This window comes from Lipophrys pholis, assembly GCF_963383615.2.
Source record: "Lipophrys pholis genome assembly, chromosome: 5".
Taxonomy (NCBI): Eukaryota; Metazoa; Chordata; class Actinopteri; order Blenniiformes; family Blenniidae; genus Lipophrys; species Lipophrys pholis.
The window spans coordinates 19,645,473-19,660,235 of record NC_137628.1 but is presented as its reverse complement, the minus strand read 5'-3'; the positions used below and the strand labels follow the sequence as shown (position 1 = coordinate 19,660,235).

The following is a 14,763-nucleotide window of genomic DNA, read 5'->3' as shown; positions in this document are numbered from 1 at the left end:
TTTTTGACTTTTTTAGGGGGGTTTCAATGGTCAACTTTCACACACTAAAACCCCACAAAAAAATAAAACAATACAAAAAACACAATCATTTGTCACTTATTTATAATAAAATCAGTGGCAGATGTCTAAAACTGATTGCAAATATTTTATGATTTCGAACTGAGATAGATTCCACACTAGTTCCCTGAAGCATTATATAAAACGTTGTTGAAACATCCCATTCACTAATCAGGGCTACCATGCTTGATTTGCATGCAATGTGTCTTTCTTTTCTTTTCTTATGTAGTCAATGTGGCTAAATATTCTGAATATGATATATGGGCAGATATTAAGAATTAGAGTTCCAATCAGGTGACGTAGGGAACTAACTGGGAGTAAGGGGTGCTTTTCCAGGGCAAAAGTACAAAACTGAAAAGTTATGTTTGGCCATTATTTAAGTTCCCAGGTTGAACACAAGCAGCACATCTTTATTTAAATGTGTCAGACAACAATTTTTATCTTCTGTGATTGTCACTGGGCACTGGGTTAGTTTGAGAGAAACCGAAAGAAGTGAGAAAGTTAGTAATCACGGTCACAGGCCTGATAAAAATGGTCAAAATCTAAAATTGTTTTGCATTGTTAATGTTTCAAACAGTAGATTTTGATTTGAAGCAACCAAAAACATAATCTTTATTCAGAAAGACCGCGTGAACGCTCACCAAAGGTAATTATCCTGTTATAGACTGAACCCTTATATCTATTACAACTACGAATAAAACATTATTTCCTTTTATTCGATGAATATCTGCAAATAAATATGATAGCCTGTCTCTGTCTCTCTCTCTCTCTCTCTCTCTCTCTCTCTCTCTCTCTCTCTCTCTCTCTCTCTCTCTCTCTCTCTCTCTCGCTCTCTCTCTCTCTCTCTCTCTCTCTCTCTCTGTGTTCGCACTGCAGTGGATTGTGTTTTAGTGTCTCTCATATCTTCATAATCGCACATTGTCTATTAATCTAAATTAATTTCACACACGCTGCTCCCTGACTCCTGCCTTTTTACTCACATTAGCAGATACAGGCGCACATACACACACACACACACACACACACACACACACACACACACACACACACACACACACACACACACACACACACACACACACACACACACACACACACACACACACACACACACACACACACACACACACACACACACATACACACACACACACCTAGATGCGCTGAGACACACGCACGCTTACAGATTACACAGATAAATGGGTCCCACTCCCAGGCGGAAAATTGAACATTTGGATTTGCAGAATAAAAGCGTTACGTTCTGATAAAAAAAAAAAGAGTGAAAAGAAAGAGAAAGGAAAATCAGATAATTGAAGTGCTAAATCAAGTGATGGGAAAAGGAGGGATATGCATTCATTATACTCTCCTTGTCGAAGGAGTAACGGCTGGGAAGGACTTTGATCCCCTGGTTTGCTTGTGTTTTTTTCTTTATTCCCCTTTCGGTCTTGTCTTTCTGTGTTTGGGGGGTCTGCTGGGAGAGAGGATTAGGTTGTCTGTCTCCACACCTTTCGGTCCCTCCTGGGATACCATACTGTCACTCAGCCCCCACGTCCGCTACAGGGGCACAGATAAGGGACCAAAGAGCGAGTGACTGTATGTTTCCGTGGGTGCGTGTGTGTTGGGAGGTTTCAGGATGTGTGTGTGTGTCACTGAAGCGGTGACAAGTATGTTGCTGTGTCGCCCAGCGAGGAACTTGTCTCCTCCAGGGGGAAGATTAGAGGAAGAGACAAGGAGCAAAACACTAACCGAGGCCTGTCCTTTGTGTTTCCTTTTCTCCCCTCCAGCTTCAATTTAGTCCGTATGGCTGACTAAAGTTTGAGAAAGATTAAGGTGCATAGATTTGGAGTTTATGAAGAGAATAAATAGGATTTTAAATTGTTTGGGGTTCACTCGGATTACTTTGTTGTTGTTGTTCTCCATCTTTGTTGCGACAAGTAGCAAAATGAACCATCATTTTCCAGAAGTTGTTCTGCATGTCAATTTTGTAGTACTGTTTTCATCTATTGATTCCTAATTGTATGATTTGTTTCAATGACATCCATCCATCCATCCATCCATCCATCCATCCATCCATCCATCCATCCATCCATCCATCCATCCAAACAAAGAAGTTTAAATTATATCCACATCCATATTAGAGCAAGTTCCTTTCCCAGATATTAAGATGCAGCATTTTTTTAACGTGTTTCTCGAAGAATAAAGGACAACATATTAAAGCGCTTGTCCACCTCTTTTTTTCACCACACAGTGAGGCCTTTTATTGTACCGTGATTTTTTCTGATCACCACACAACCGTTATACCAACATTGATTAAAGTAGGATTTGGGGCTTTAACATTATACTCAGTTTTCACTGGATTTTCAGTCTAACTCGTGGTGAAGCCTCACTTTTCCCCCTTTATTTTCAATTCAGACAAAACAAGACAGGAGGTAATAGGCAACTGAGGGGTAACAAGTCCACTTTTACTTATACCAGTTGGATGTTCTTTATATGATTTTATGCTGTTCAAATTGAGAATAGCATGTTGGCTGGAGAGGCTGTTTGGCCTATGAGGCAAAAACTGAGAGAATAAAACTTCAAAACGACGGCATAGATGTAACGACCTAACTTGTGATTTTGTGACGTATCCTTTTAAACTTTGACGTGTGCTCTATCTTCAGCAACGTCTGTGGCTGCCACACAAGTCTCAGCGGTCACCAGCGACTCGGCCGGTTCCTCGTATTCCATCAGTGGCATTCTGGGTATCAGCTCGGCTGCTGATGTGGGCAAAAGGAAGAGGGACGAAGGTGAGTGAACAACTGTGCTGTAGTATACCTGCTATATTGGAGACCGTATGAATATTTAGGTAGAAAGGTCTTTTTTTTTTTTTTCATGTGCACCTATAAAACAAATACATCAACACACTGTCTGATGATGGGCAGCTTGAAGACCTCCTTCGCCCCCACAGAGGCGCTGAAGCTCTGATGGAAAAAAAAAAAAAAAAAAAAGAAAACACGTGAAGACGAATGACAGGTGTGTGTGTGTGTGTGTGTGTGTGTGTGTGTGTGTGTGTGTGTGTGTGTGTGTGTGTGTGTGTGTGTGTGTGCGTGTGCGTATACATCCGTGCGCGAGGGAGCTCTAAACCAAATATCTTCATTCAGAAGCCCAGATTTGTTTACTAACAGTGCTTCGCTGGAGAGCGTCCTGAGAAGTCAGTTTATGTATGCACTATTGATCATAGATGCTGTCATACCAGATCGATGTTGCATGTTGATGGAAGCCCTGAGCTTGTGTTTTTATGTTTCTCTAAGTGTGTGTAAGCACATACATGTACGGTATGTCCATATTTGTGTTTGTGGGTGTGCGTACATATGTGCATGATTACGAGTGTGTATGTGGTGGAGTCAGTGGCATTAAAAAGCCATCACACAGACGGTCTCCTACGGTAAATGAGACAGGACCAGATGTCGAAGCGAGGGGGGGGTGACAGAGTTCCAGCGGGGGCTCTCTCTCGCTCTCTCTCTCTATCCCACACAAACACACACACACTTATACAGTATGGGGTACAGTAGAGCATTTCCCACTGCTGATGAATTTTCAGAAGAGTCCAGCAGGTTCCAGGTGAATCCCAGGTGCACCTTGATATGCTCGGATGCAGCCCACTTACCCATCAGTGGACCACAAAGACTTTAGACCTAACACAGACAAAGACATGCACACATGCATATATTTTAGCACACAAAGGATCAAAGTTTATCTCCCTGTGTGAACTCAACAATGTCAGCTCCATTTTGTGTCCACATTTCAAGGCTTGGATGAGAGTAAACACAAATGTCTAATATTCATTATTAAGGGAGCATATAAACAGACAGACATTAGAACAATTAGTCAAAATAGACCTCATGATGTATATAAATAAATGTAATTTTTTAAATGCAAATATCACTGCCATTCTTTTTGTGCACATATAATCTTCTCATGACTTAAATATTCACATATGAGAACTAAATACAAATTCTTTCATTAAATGTCCTTTTTTGGGAAAGGGGGCAAATTTACACTACTGTGTTATTGTTACAGCAGACGTTTTTAGTCTAAACATTATCCAACTGTTTACTGGAAGAGCAATATATGGGCGTATTCAGCACAATATGTCTGCTTCTCTTTAAAGTAATCTCTTATTGATAGGAACAATATCAATGATGTGCAATTACATGAATGCATCCCACATTGTTATGTTCAATAATGTCTTCAGCAAAGTCTCTGTGGTCAGAGCTACAGTTGAAGGAATAGATGTGTAATCTAATTAGCAGCATCATTGTTTTGCCTTGTTCTTTATGTGCAAGACATGCGGTACCATGTACCACATGTGTGATCTGCCTCCTGTTTTTTTTTATTTTATTTTCTTCGGTGACTGGACTTTTGTGTAGCACAATTTAAATCAAAGCATCAGGTCTCTTCACGTTTCACTGAAGTGCTCTAAGAGCATCCTTCGAGCATCATGTCGCTCCGTGTCACGTTTTGCCTGTGTGTTTTATCTGCAGTGTTCTTGTGGCAGAGGTCTGCACGGCTGGCTCTGTGGTCTAATTAACAGCATTGCTAATCACAGCTTCCATTAGAGCGGCCCCCGCTGGATAATGACACACACACACAGCAAGGGGCGACAGGGGGGAACAGCATGCACTGACATGGACAGACACACACACACACACACACACACACACACACACACACACACACACACACACACACACACACACACACACACACACACACACACACACACACTGTAGACATTCTTAGACACACATGACATAAACATGCTACAGTCATTAATAATCTTAACATAATCAGCCAATTACACTGAACCTCGGATTCTTCTCGGTAAATACGTGTTTGGTTAATTTATGAAAAAAAAAGAAGAAGATTTTCTCCACATCTATAGGTGCTTTTTGAGAATTTGAGGAACAGTGGAAAATTTAGCGTGAAGGTTTTGGTTATTCCATATTTGAAACTGAAATGTTTCCAAAAATAATATAAACATTAGGTGACAATCTTTAGAGAAATAAATGACTTCCTCTTGAAATGAACTGAAAAAACTCATTGACAGCTTAATTTCCTATCAATATTGCTGAAAAACATTAGGTTTTGCTTGCCTTGTGATGTTATTGAAAGACAGGGTGGTTCTGTAGAAGCTTCATTAAGCCCTAGAAAAAAATAAACTAAAGTAATAGAAGTAATGGAGGTGTTATCAGCAGCCCCAATATCTAGTTTGTATCTTATGTCATCTGCTGTATATTTATGCATGGGCGTGAACCTATGAGCAGGAAACTCACAAACAACAGCTGCGCAAGTGATGGGAACACAGGAAGGCAAGATCAGTTTGTGTGTGTGTGTGTGAATGTGTATGTGTGTGTGTGTGTGTGTGTGTGTGTGTGTGTGTGTGTGTGTGTGTGTGTGTGTGTGCCCATATTGAAGGAGGAGTGTGTGGGGCTAAAGCCCTGTGGTGACCTTTGCCCTCAGCCAAAGCGAGGGGAAGTAGGGGGGTGAGTCGGGGCAGAATGGAGATGAATAGGTCTGAATGAAAGAACTTGACTTGTGGGGCCAAAAGGGGACTATTGTACGATAGCCTATTCTCTTATACGTGGATCGTGTATGTGCGTGTGTGCATGTGCATGTGTGTTTCTGTGTTGATATGAATATGGAGCCCAGGACAGCCAGGATTTACTTCAGTAAATCGGCCAAACAAGTGTGAAACTGCAGTTTGAGCAAAAATTCAGTTTGCAGCTATAATTTCTTTGAGGAAGCAGTACTTTGAATGGCATTTACCCAGAATGCCAAGTTGACCTCTCACCCTATTGTGCATCCACTGTGACATGCAGCAGCTTACCAAATAAAAGACTCTGGGAGTAAGCAAGAAATGAAGGAGGGAGGGGATCTCCGCCCTTCACCCTGGGCTCCTCTCAGCACCTCCTTCTCTGCCAAAACTTTGATCTCTGGAGTCAAGATAGGGCTCACACACACACACACACACACACACACACACACACACACACACACACACACACACACACACACACACACACACACACACACACAAACACACACACACACACACACACACACACACACACACACACACACACACACACACACACACAGGGGCTATGAGGTCAGACTTACGACTCTTGTTCTATCAGGACAACAATCTATGTCAAGTGCACAGTGGCGGTGTCTTGTCCATTTGTAGTCACACTTGTGCCGCAGCAGACTAACAGGTGACAACTGATCTACTTTTTGAAGGAATTTAATATTTCAACTGTTTGGAGGCTTTTAGAATGGGAAAAAATTGGAAAGGTTGGCTGAGACAGAGGGAGATGGTAATGGAGAAGGAGAACCAGGAGGAAGGGAGAGAGAGAGAGACAGAGAGAGAGACGGAGAAGGCGGAAGAGAGGGAAAAAAGGCAGAAAGGAGAGAACAATAAGGGCTCATTGTTTGTTTTGTTCTGCTCTGAAAAAGAGGGAAGAGAAGCGTTTCCCTTCTGAGACTGAATCACAGAGATAGAGGCAGCTGTGTGTGTGTGTGTGTGTGTGTGTGTGTGTGTGTGTGTGTGTGTGTGTGTGTGTGTGTGTGTGTGTGTGTGTGTGTCCAACAGTGAATAGGATTTAACCCGTCACGGCAATGAGTTTCTTTACCCATCCATGGATACAATGAGACCAGCCGGATATCAAGCTACACACCCACCCACACCCACATCCATAGAAACATACACATGCATACACACTTACACACATTCATTCAGATAAATGGACAACACTGATTACCATAAGTTAAAAGCTTTGTTCTTACTGCTTGATTACAGTAGGTCCTTCTTCGTTCTGTCACTCTCTGGTTCTTTGAGGATGTTCCACCATGACAGGTTTGGGTCAGTCTTTCAGTGTGTGTGTGTGTGTGTGTGTGTGTGTGTGTGTGTGTGTGTGTGTGTGTGTGTGTGTGTGTTGCAACAGAGAAAGCAGAAAGCAATAAGCTGGCTGAAATGGTGCCATCAGAGCTACATGATTGATCAATTGAATTCCATCATGGGGACTGGCCGGTGGGATTAAATGGGTTGCCGTGGGTTACCAGGCTAAAGCATCATACCGGCTTTATCTCCCGCCTGATTGGTCTGTCACCAGAGACCTGGACCATACACTCACACCGCTGCCAGCATCTGTATATGTGTGTATGTGTGTGTTAGTTTCGGAGTGAAAGAGAGATTATGATCAAGGAGTGTGTTTGTTAGAGAGTGGGTGAAAGAGGTTTTGTGTTGTGAAAACGTATCGAGAGGTTTTGTGAGTTACCCCTCTTTCAGTGTCGGCGAGATACAATCCATAGAGTTGACGTTTACTGCCCATCTTCAAAATCAATGAAGAGTATCAATGATAAACTTGGAGAACCGTGTTGCAATGAATTTTTCCATAAGAAAATTTACACCTCTTTTTTTGTTCACAGTTTCTAGTTTTTACACATCTAGATGGATCATAATCCCTAAAAGTGAAAGAAAACTAAAGTGAACACTAAACGACCAAACTGCACATTGGCAGCTCTTTCTTATTAAACTTTGATCTAACTACTGCAGTTGTTCCACCATACAAAACTTTTTTGATGGATTATTTCTGACATTTCAGGTGACCTTGCTTTTGATTTTGGCCCAAAATGAAAAGGTTCCTATAATCAAGTCACACTGGCTTGTATACCATTTCTAACTGTGTGCCTTTTTAGAAACTCAACTCAAGAAGGACTCTGGTACTCAATGTCATTGTAAAACCTGGGATTTGCTTTCAGGATATTCAGTACCTGTTTTATCTGCACAAGTAAAGATTGTGGCCAAGATTATTCAAGGTACTTGAGAGAAGATTGCACAGATTTTAATGCAACTGTATATGTGAAGAAGAATAAACAGTGCAAAAGTGTTGACTTGTCCATGGTGTAGCCCGCATTTCAACCGATTTCAGCAGAAATATCACTTGATTCAATAATGTGAAAATGGAACAAACACGTTTGAAGACTGGAAGGTTGAAAATGGAAAAAAATAAATGTTTATGTGAAATTCAACTGAGATAACTGAACAAAACTCATCAATTCTGTTCCAGCTATGTCGGCTGCTACTGATGTATCGCACAATAATAAAACAACTGTTAGTGATGTCGTTGAATTGTTCAATCAACATTTTATCTTTTATCTTAAGTATTCTTCAACTTGAAGTAAAGATCAAAATTAGCGTGATGTAGTTTATTCATGACAGTCTCTTGGTCTGGGGTGAATACTGTGTATTTCAAAAGTGGTATATTTTTTGATGGACAACTTGGCCAGGGTTTAACCAGCATTTCACTCAAGGTCTGCTGGTATAGATGGATGGATGGATGGATGGATGGATGGATGGATGGATGGATGGATGCAATTAACATTTTTGACATTGATCTGCAGCCTTTAATACCACTTCATGCAACTATGTTTGGGTGTAAAGATTGAATGGTTAAAAAAAATAAAGCTGAATAAAAAATTGATAATTCTACTATAGATCAAACTCAGAAACTCCATCTTTCAGCTTTGGGTCACATCAGCTTGGCTTGTTTACCACAATGGATATCCAGAGCAAACTGTTGTCTATCAAGTTGCATAAAGCAAAAGGTTGCAGTCAAACGATCAATGACTCATCAACAAAAACATCGGACTATACTTAGAAATATCCCGCAAAAATCTTGTTCAATGGATGTGCTCTCAGTTTGTGTGCCATCCACAGCAATGGTCGGCAAAGACGACATCATGAGTGACAACACACATAAACAGGTGTGTTTAAATGAAGGTTTTGATCCGATGGAAGCGACATGGCGACTGTGTTTGTTTGCTTGCGCTTCTCGTGTCGTGATTGGCCATGTTGCTGGAGGAACTTATCAGACATATCAGTGTTATAGCAAACACATCTGAAGATTTGGATTAAAAAGGGATGAAAGAAAAAGAAAAAGGCAATATGGGGTGGTAAATAAAGTGAAGACTGTGGGGTAAAGAAAAGCAACTGGAGAGATTCCGAAGCATTGCAAGAACTAAAAAGGATACGACATAGAACATAGTCTATCATGAAGTCTGCAACTAAAAGTAGTGGCGGCGTCGCTGAGGAAATGCCTCTAAATGCTATAACAGCACCTTTTGTGATGTGGTAAATTACATAGCTTGTAGGACATTGAAGTATTTTTCCTGATCTGGAACACATTCCCAATATTCCATATTCATGAGGGCAAACATGCTAAATTAATATTGCGTGTTATTTTGCACGCCGCACAATCCTATTAGTAGATCAGCTACTGTGTGTGTGTGTGTGTGTGTGTGTGTGTGTGTGTGTGTGTGTGTGTGTGTGTGTGTGTGTGTGTGTGTGTGTGCGCAATATCGAGTTTGCATCATTTCATACATAGAAACCTTCAGTACAACAGGCCTGTCATTTTAAAATACAACCAACTAGCCAAGAATCACCTCCAGTAAACAAAACAAATCCCCTCTTTAAGAGGCACACAGTTCTGTTATTACTGAGGTGAACACAAAGACATAATAATTAATCCCACAAAGAGGTTTTCTCAATCTGTCACTCAATAATCAGTGTCATGAGTATGGCATCTCCTGCATGTGCAGAGATCTTTATAATTACTAATGTGAATGCAGACAAGTGCTTATTATAGCAAAACATCCACAGCGAGTTAGTTAATTGACTTACGAGCTTTTAGGGTGAAAACAAGCCAACAAACCTTAATCAGTGAAAAGGCATCAAGGTTTCCATCATTGATTTGTGATCAAACTAAAAACTACTATACGATCCAAATTAGGTTAAAAAAAACTAACAATTAGTTGATGTTAAATACAATTGCACTGAATCAACTGGAGAGTCTTTCTTTCTTTGCTTATTCTTGCAGACGACAGTCTGGCACAACTGAATCTGTATTTTCAGTCCAAATGGAAGAAAAAAAAAATATATATATATATATATATATATATATATATATTTGATGGCACCCTCCCCCTCTTCACCCATCTGTCATATCACTACCCCGGACACACATTCACACAAATACGCACACTTTCACACACCAAACACACAGTGACCCCCAGGACTAAAATAGGCTCTCAGGAGCGGTTTGCAGCGATGAATTGGCTCTATAGCGGGGGATTTTCACCCTCATCCCCTTTTTCTCTTTATCTTTTTTGCTCGTTCTCTCTTTTCTAATCATTTGTGGGCCGCGACTCTTCAGAGTTCTTATAATTGTCTCGTTCAGTCCCTCAGCTTTGCAATAACTGCAGGATACGAGAGCTCACAGTCTAATACTGATACTGCAGCAATATATATTTGTGTGCCTGTGTGTGTATGAGTGATACGACAAGAACTGTGTGTATGTATGAGAGGAGAGAAGGTACTTTTGAGAGATCAAGAAGGAGAGACAGCATATGCTTTGTAATGGATTGCATTTGAGTAACATTTTCTCTGAGTTTTCACAATCTAAGAAGTCCCGCAATCTGAATTCAGTTCACTGGAGTTCATCTGAGTTCACTAACTTCTTTTTCCACACTTGTCCTGATTTATATCACCATGACTTCATGCATCCCTTCATTCTGCTATCACGTTCCGTTTTCATTTGTCTCAGATTTTTCATTTTTTCACAATGGACATCACACCTCCAATGAACATTATCCATGAACACTCTTCCTGACCTTGCTATTGTCTTTTCTATGTAGGTTTGCAGGAATCACCACTGGCCAATGGGCATGGCCACAGTGGGCGGGACTTCCTCAGAAAGCAGATGAGGGGGGAGCTGTTCTCGCCACAGCAGATCGAGGTATTGGACCGCCTCTTTGACAGACAGCCATCCTGTCCAATCCAATCCAGCTCTGACCTCTATGTGAGCCCTGACTCTGGCAAGGTAAGGGCAAGGCATTCCGCAGGCTATGGGCTAAGGCTTAGTTTGGAAAGTGGGTTTGATGAAAAGTAGGGCAGCTGCAGGAGGCAAAGGTTAGTTTATGCCACCTCATGGCGCACCAGATAAAGTGGAGCATTTTAACTCACAGATGTACTCTGTTGGCCAGTCAGACATCCACCTTTTACTGCCTCAGCCACAGCCGTTTGTGCTGAGCTCAGCCAAATTCGGGCCAATGTTGATTTCCACTTCTTCAATAGTATCCGTGTTGCAACATTGCTGCCTGAGTAGAAAAATGTTAAAAAATAACTATAGTAGTGTTCTATATAATTTATTATCATTACAAAACACACCAAAAGAGGAATAGCAAAATGAACTGACAAGCAACTCCTTGATATCTGAAGTCTGGTATGGTACATTCTGGTCTTTAGTTCAATACCGAACGATTTGTACCAGGTCAAGACTTAACACACTTTTTAATTAACCTAATGACAGTAACATTAAGCTTTCACCATGTCAACCATTATATCCTAAGTATATGAAATTCCACTAGACTATCAAATATGGATTTAGTGACAGCTAAAATATAGTAAAAAAAAAATCATTATTTAAGTATGCTTAACTTACAGCTTCATATAATACCCAGCGGCGTTAAAGGACCAGTGCGTAGAGTTTCGGGGTGACTATCAGAGAGGTTGCACAATTTGAAGTGATAAGTCAAGGTGCTGGTTATATTCACGTGGCTAAATGATAACTGAATTAATTCTAATTTGGATTAGAAGACAAATATTTTGGGGCTTTGGCTTTAACACATTCATTTCAAAGAATCAGTTGCAGAACACATTTAATCATACTTTAGTTTCCTCATTTAACGTGCAATGTCAGAAAACTGATGCACCCGCTTTCATTGTTGATAATCCAACAGCAACCTTGGTTACAGTATCACTATTTGCAGTGCTGACACAGTTTTACATAAACAAATGAAACAAGGCTCATACACCCTGTATTAGAGTTAGGTTTGTTTAGATTCTCTCAAGAGAACCGGGACTGAGGGCAACACAATTGAAAAAGACAGACTAGTGCAAATCAGACTTAACCATTTTTGCTTTTGGTGAATCAAGGTGAGTGAATGACTGTGAACATTTCCAAACAATTTCAGTAAAGTTGAACGCAGAGTGCGTTGGTCGACAGATGCTGGATTGCTTCCTAATAGTTACAAGAAACACAACAGTCAGGATGGCCGAGCGGTCTAAGGCGCTGCGTTCAGGTCGCAGTCTCCCCTGGAGGCGTGGGTTCGAATCCCACTTCTGACAGAGAACTTTTTAGGTCCCCCTTGTAAACGAGATGTTGCGTCTCAAGGGGCTTTCCTCTCAATATATTAAAATTAAAATTCGTAGTTCCATGATGCTTTAGCTCTGATTCACACCAGGTTGGAGTACTGAACTTGCGCTGCAGAGATGTACAGCTTGACTTGGCAGTATTTCACTTCACCTGTTTGCCTGATGCTTTCTCTGACTGCCATAAGAATCACTTATCTGTGCTTTGAGCTTAAAAGCCTGCCTGCTATGCCTTGCCATGCCATGCCACGCCAACTTAAATAAAATTGGTCACATTGCACTGCAAAACTCTTACCTTAAAAAGCAACACAAAAAACACTGCAGTTGATCTGAAAATATCAACATAATTTTTATTTTTTTTCCTGTTTGCTTGACAGACCGCTGTGAGCGACTGTGATCCGATAGTGTGAAAAGACTCAGTCAGGCCTGCTCTATTGACGTTACCATAATCTAGTCACACTGCAGGGGTTAATGAGTATATTGACCGGGCTGTCATTATGACCTCACTTCCTGCTGCTTGGGGAAGGGAGATGGAGCTGTTGACAGGCTGGTGCGTATCTTGTGATACATGTATGCGCGCTGCTTGTATATGAGAACGAAAAAGAGGAGAAAACCTTGGGGGAGAAAAGGGGCGTCTGTTGTCTTAATGTTGCGTTGAAATTGACCTCTCGCCCTTTTCCAGCAGTAAATTAATGTAAATACGAGTGGAATAGACAGGTGTAAGAGGTACGCTGAATAACAAAATGACAACAAGCTATCATTTGTATTCGCTCTACCTTTTCTCAAATGTCTTCTAATCTGCAGCCCTCCGGTCAAAATTAGGGAGAATATTTTGCCGTCTCAAAATGACACTTTTGTTTCCACAATCTTAAAACGTAGCCCTGCTTCTGTTTATTTATTCAGTCAGTGTCAAGGGCACGAGGACAAATACACTTTAGAGGAGCAATAGTATGTGGAAACACTAATAGGTTGCAGCCTTAGACCTACGGGGCACAGGTTGGCTTTTTAACCCATTCTCTTCCCCCTGACCGACATGGGGACTGGAGTGGCACAGGGCGAGAGGTCGACAGGGACTGGCTGTAGTAGCTCTATAGACTCAAGACTATAATACCCATGATTCATAGATCAGTGTCCTGTCTGAGCCCAGTCAAGCCACTGGGGTCGGAGTCTGGGATAGTGCCTTTAAACTGCAGGTCGAGGTGGGGTCAAACTGACTTTAGGAACTGCATTATAAAGAGATCCCAATGCACGCACGTGCACACACACACACACACACACACACACACACACACACACACACACACACACACACACACACGCGCACAGACACAAATCCACAACCCTATCTGTTCCTCCACCTCCACCAACCCCTCCTTTTCCCAGAGGGAATGATTGACAGTCATACCCTTAACAATGACAGACTGACAGCCACTGCTCAGCCTCTTTGGTATGTGGACCAAGGTGTGTGTGTGTGCGTGTGTGTGTGTGTGTGTGTGTGTGTGTGTGTGTGTGTGTGTGTGTGTGCGTGTGTGCACGCGTGCAGTGAGGAGTTGCGGTCAAGGAGGGTCACGTTGCGCAGTGACTGACATTCCTAAAAGACCTTGATAGACTTGGCCCTGCTGGTGATATTGTTTGAGAGCTGCATTTCACAGAATGTGAGCAAGAGAAAGAGAAAACGTGGAAAACAAAGGCGTGAGAAGCTCACTTACAGGTTTTAGCAGTACAGGATTCAACAATATGTAGTGATTTCAGTGGTTGGGTCAAGCTCCTTAGTATTTTAAGCTTTCTGACACAGACACACGGGCCTCATTTATTATTTCCTTGATCCCACTTGAATAGACAAAAAGTAAAACTGCTCACGTTCCTCACAAGCAAATCTTATTTTATCTGTCACCAGTAGTTAGTCTTCATATCCAGTTTGTCTCAGGCCTTTTCTCTATCTTTCTTCTCTAACAAGCCATCCTTTTATCTCATCTCCCTCTCCGGCTCCTGTTCCTCCTCTCCCTGTAGTCTATTAAGCCCCGCTATTAATTTATGTGTGCGTGCTTGTATGTGTGTATGCATGTGTGCCTGTCAGAGAGAGTTCATTTGAATTTCCCTTCAATCACTTCCTATTACCCAGGTGATAAATCAGTAGGGCTGACGGCGCCCCCACCCATCAGTGCTGCCCCGGGTCCAAATGCCCATCCCAGTACCAACCAGTGGGTTGTACTGGTATATAGAAAAAAGAGCGATTTCTTCATGATTCTCAAAAGAGGGAAAAGAATTAAGAGATATCCTGTGCAGGCTGGAAACAGCATCGGTGGTCAAAAAAGGCTGACAGAGTTTAAAAAAAAAAAAGTAACTTTCCTATTACTTTGACTGTAATACTCTGCACCATTATCTTTGATAACATTTGTCAGCCTTGACTTCAAGGACAGAGTACTGTGTATTTTGGTATATTGTATGCAAAT

At 41.5% G+C, this 14,763-nt stretch overlaps 1 protein-coding gene across 2 annotated transcripts in view; it reads left to right on the top strand.

Moving 5' to 3' along the window:
- pax5 (paired box 5) overlaps positions 1 to 14,763 on the top strand; it is a 55,496-nt gene that overhangs the window by 20,495 nt on the left and 20,238 nt on the right. The window contains exons 5-6 of one of the 2 annotated variants that reach the window (XM_080464299.1): positions 2,718 to 2,843; positions 10,795 to 10,895. In XM_080464299.1, coding sequence (XP_080320425.1) covers positions 2,718 to 2,843; positions 10,795 to 10,895 — 227 coding nt within the window. Of the gene's footprint in view, positions 1 to 2,717; positions 2,844 to 10,794; positions 10,980 to 14,763 lie in introns of both variants that reach the window. The other variant, XM_080464298.1, reaches the window with a different exon arrangement.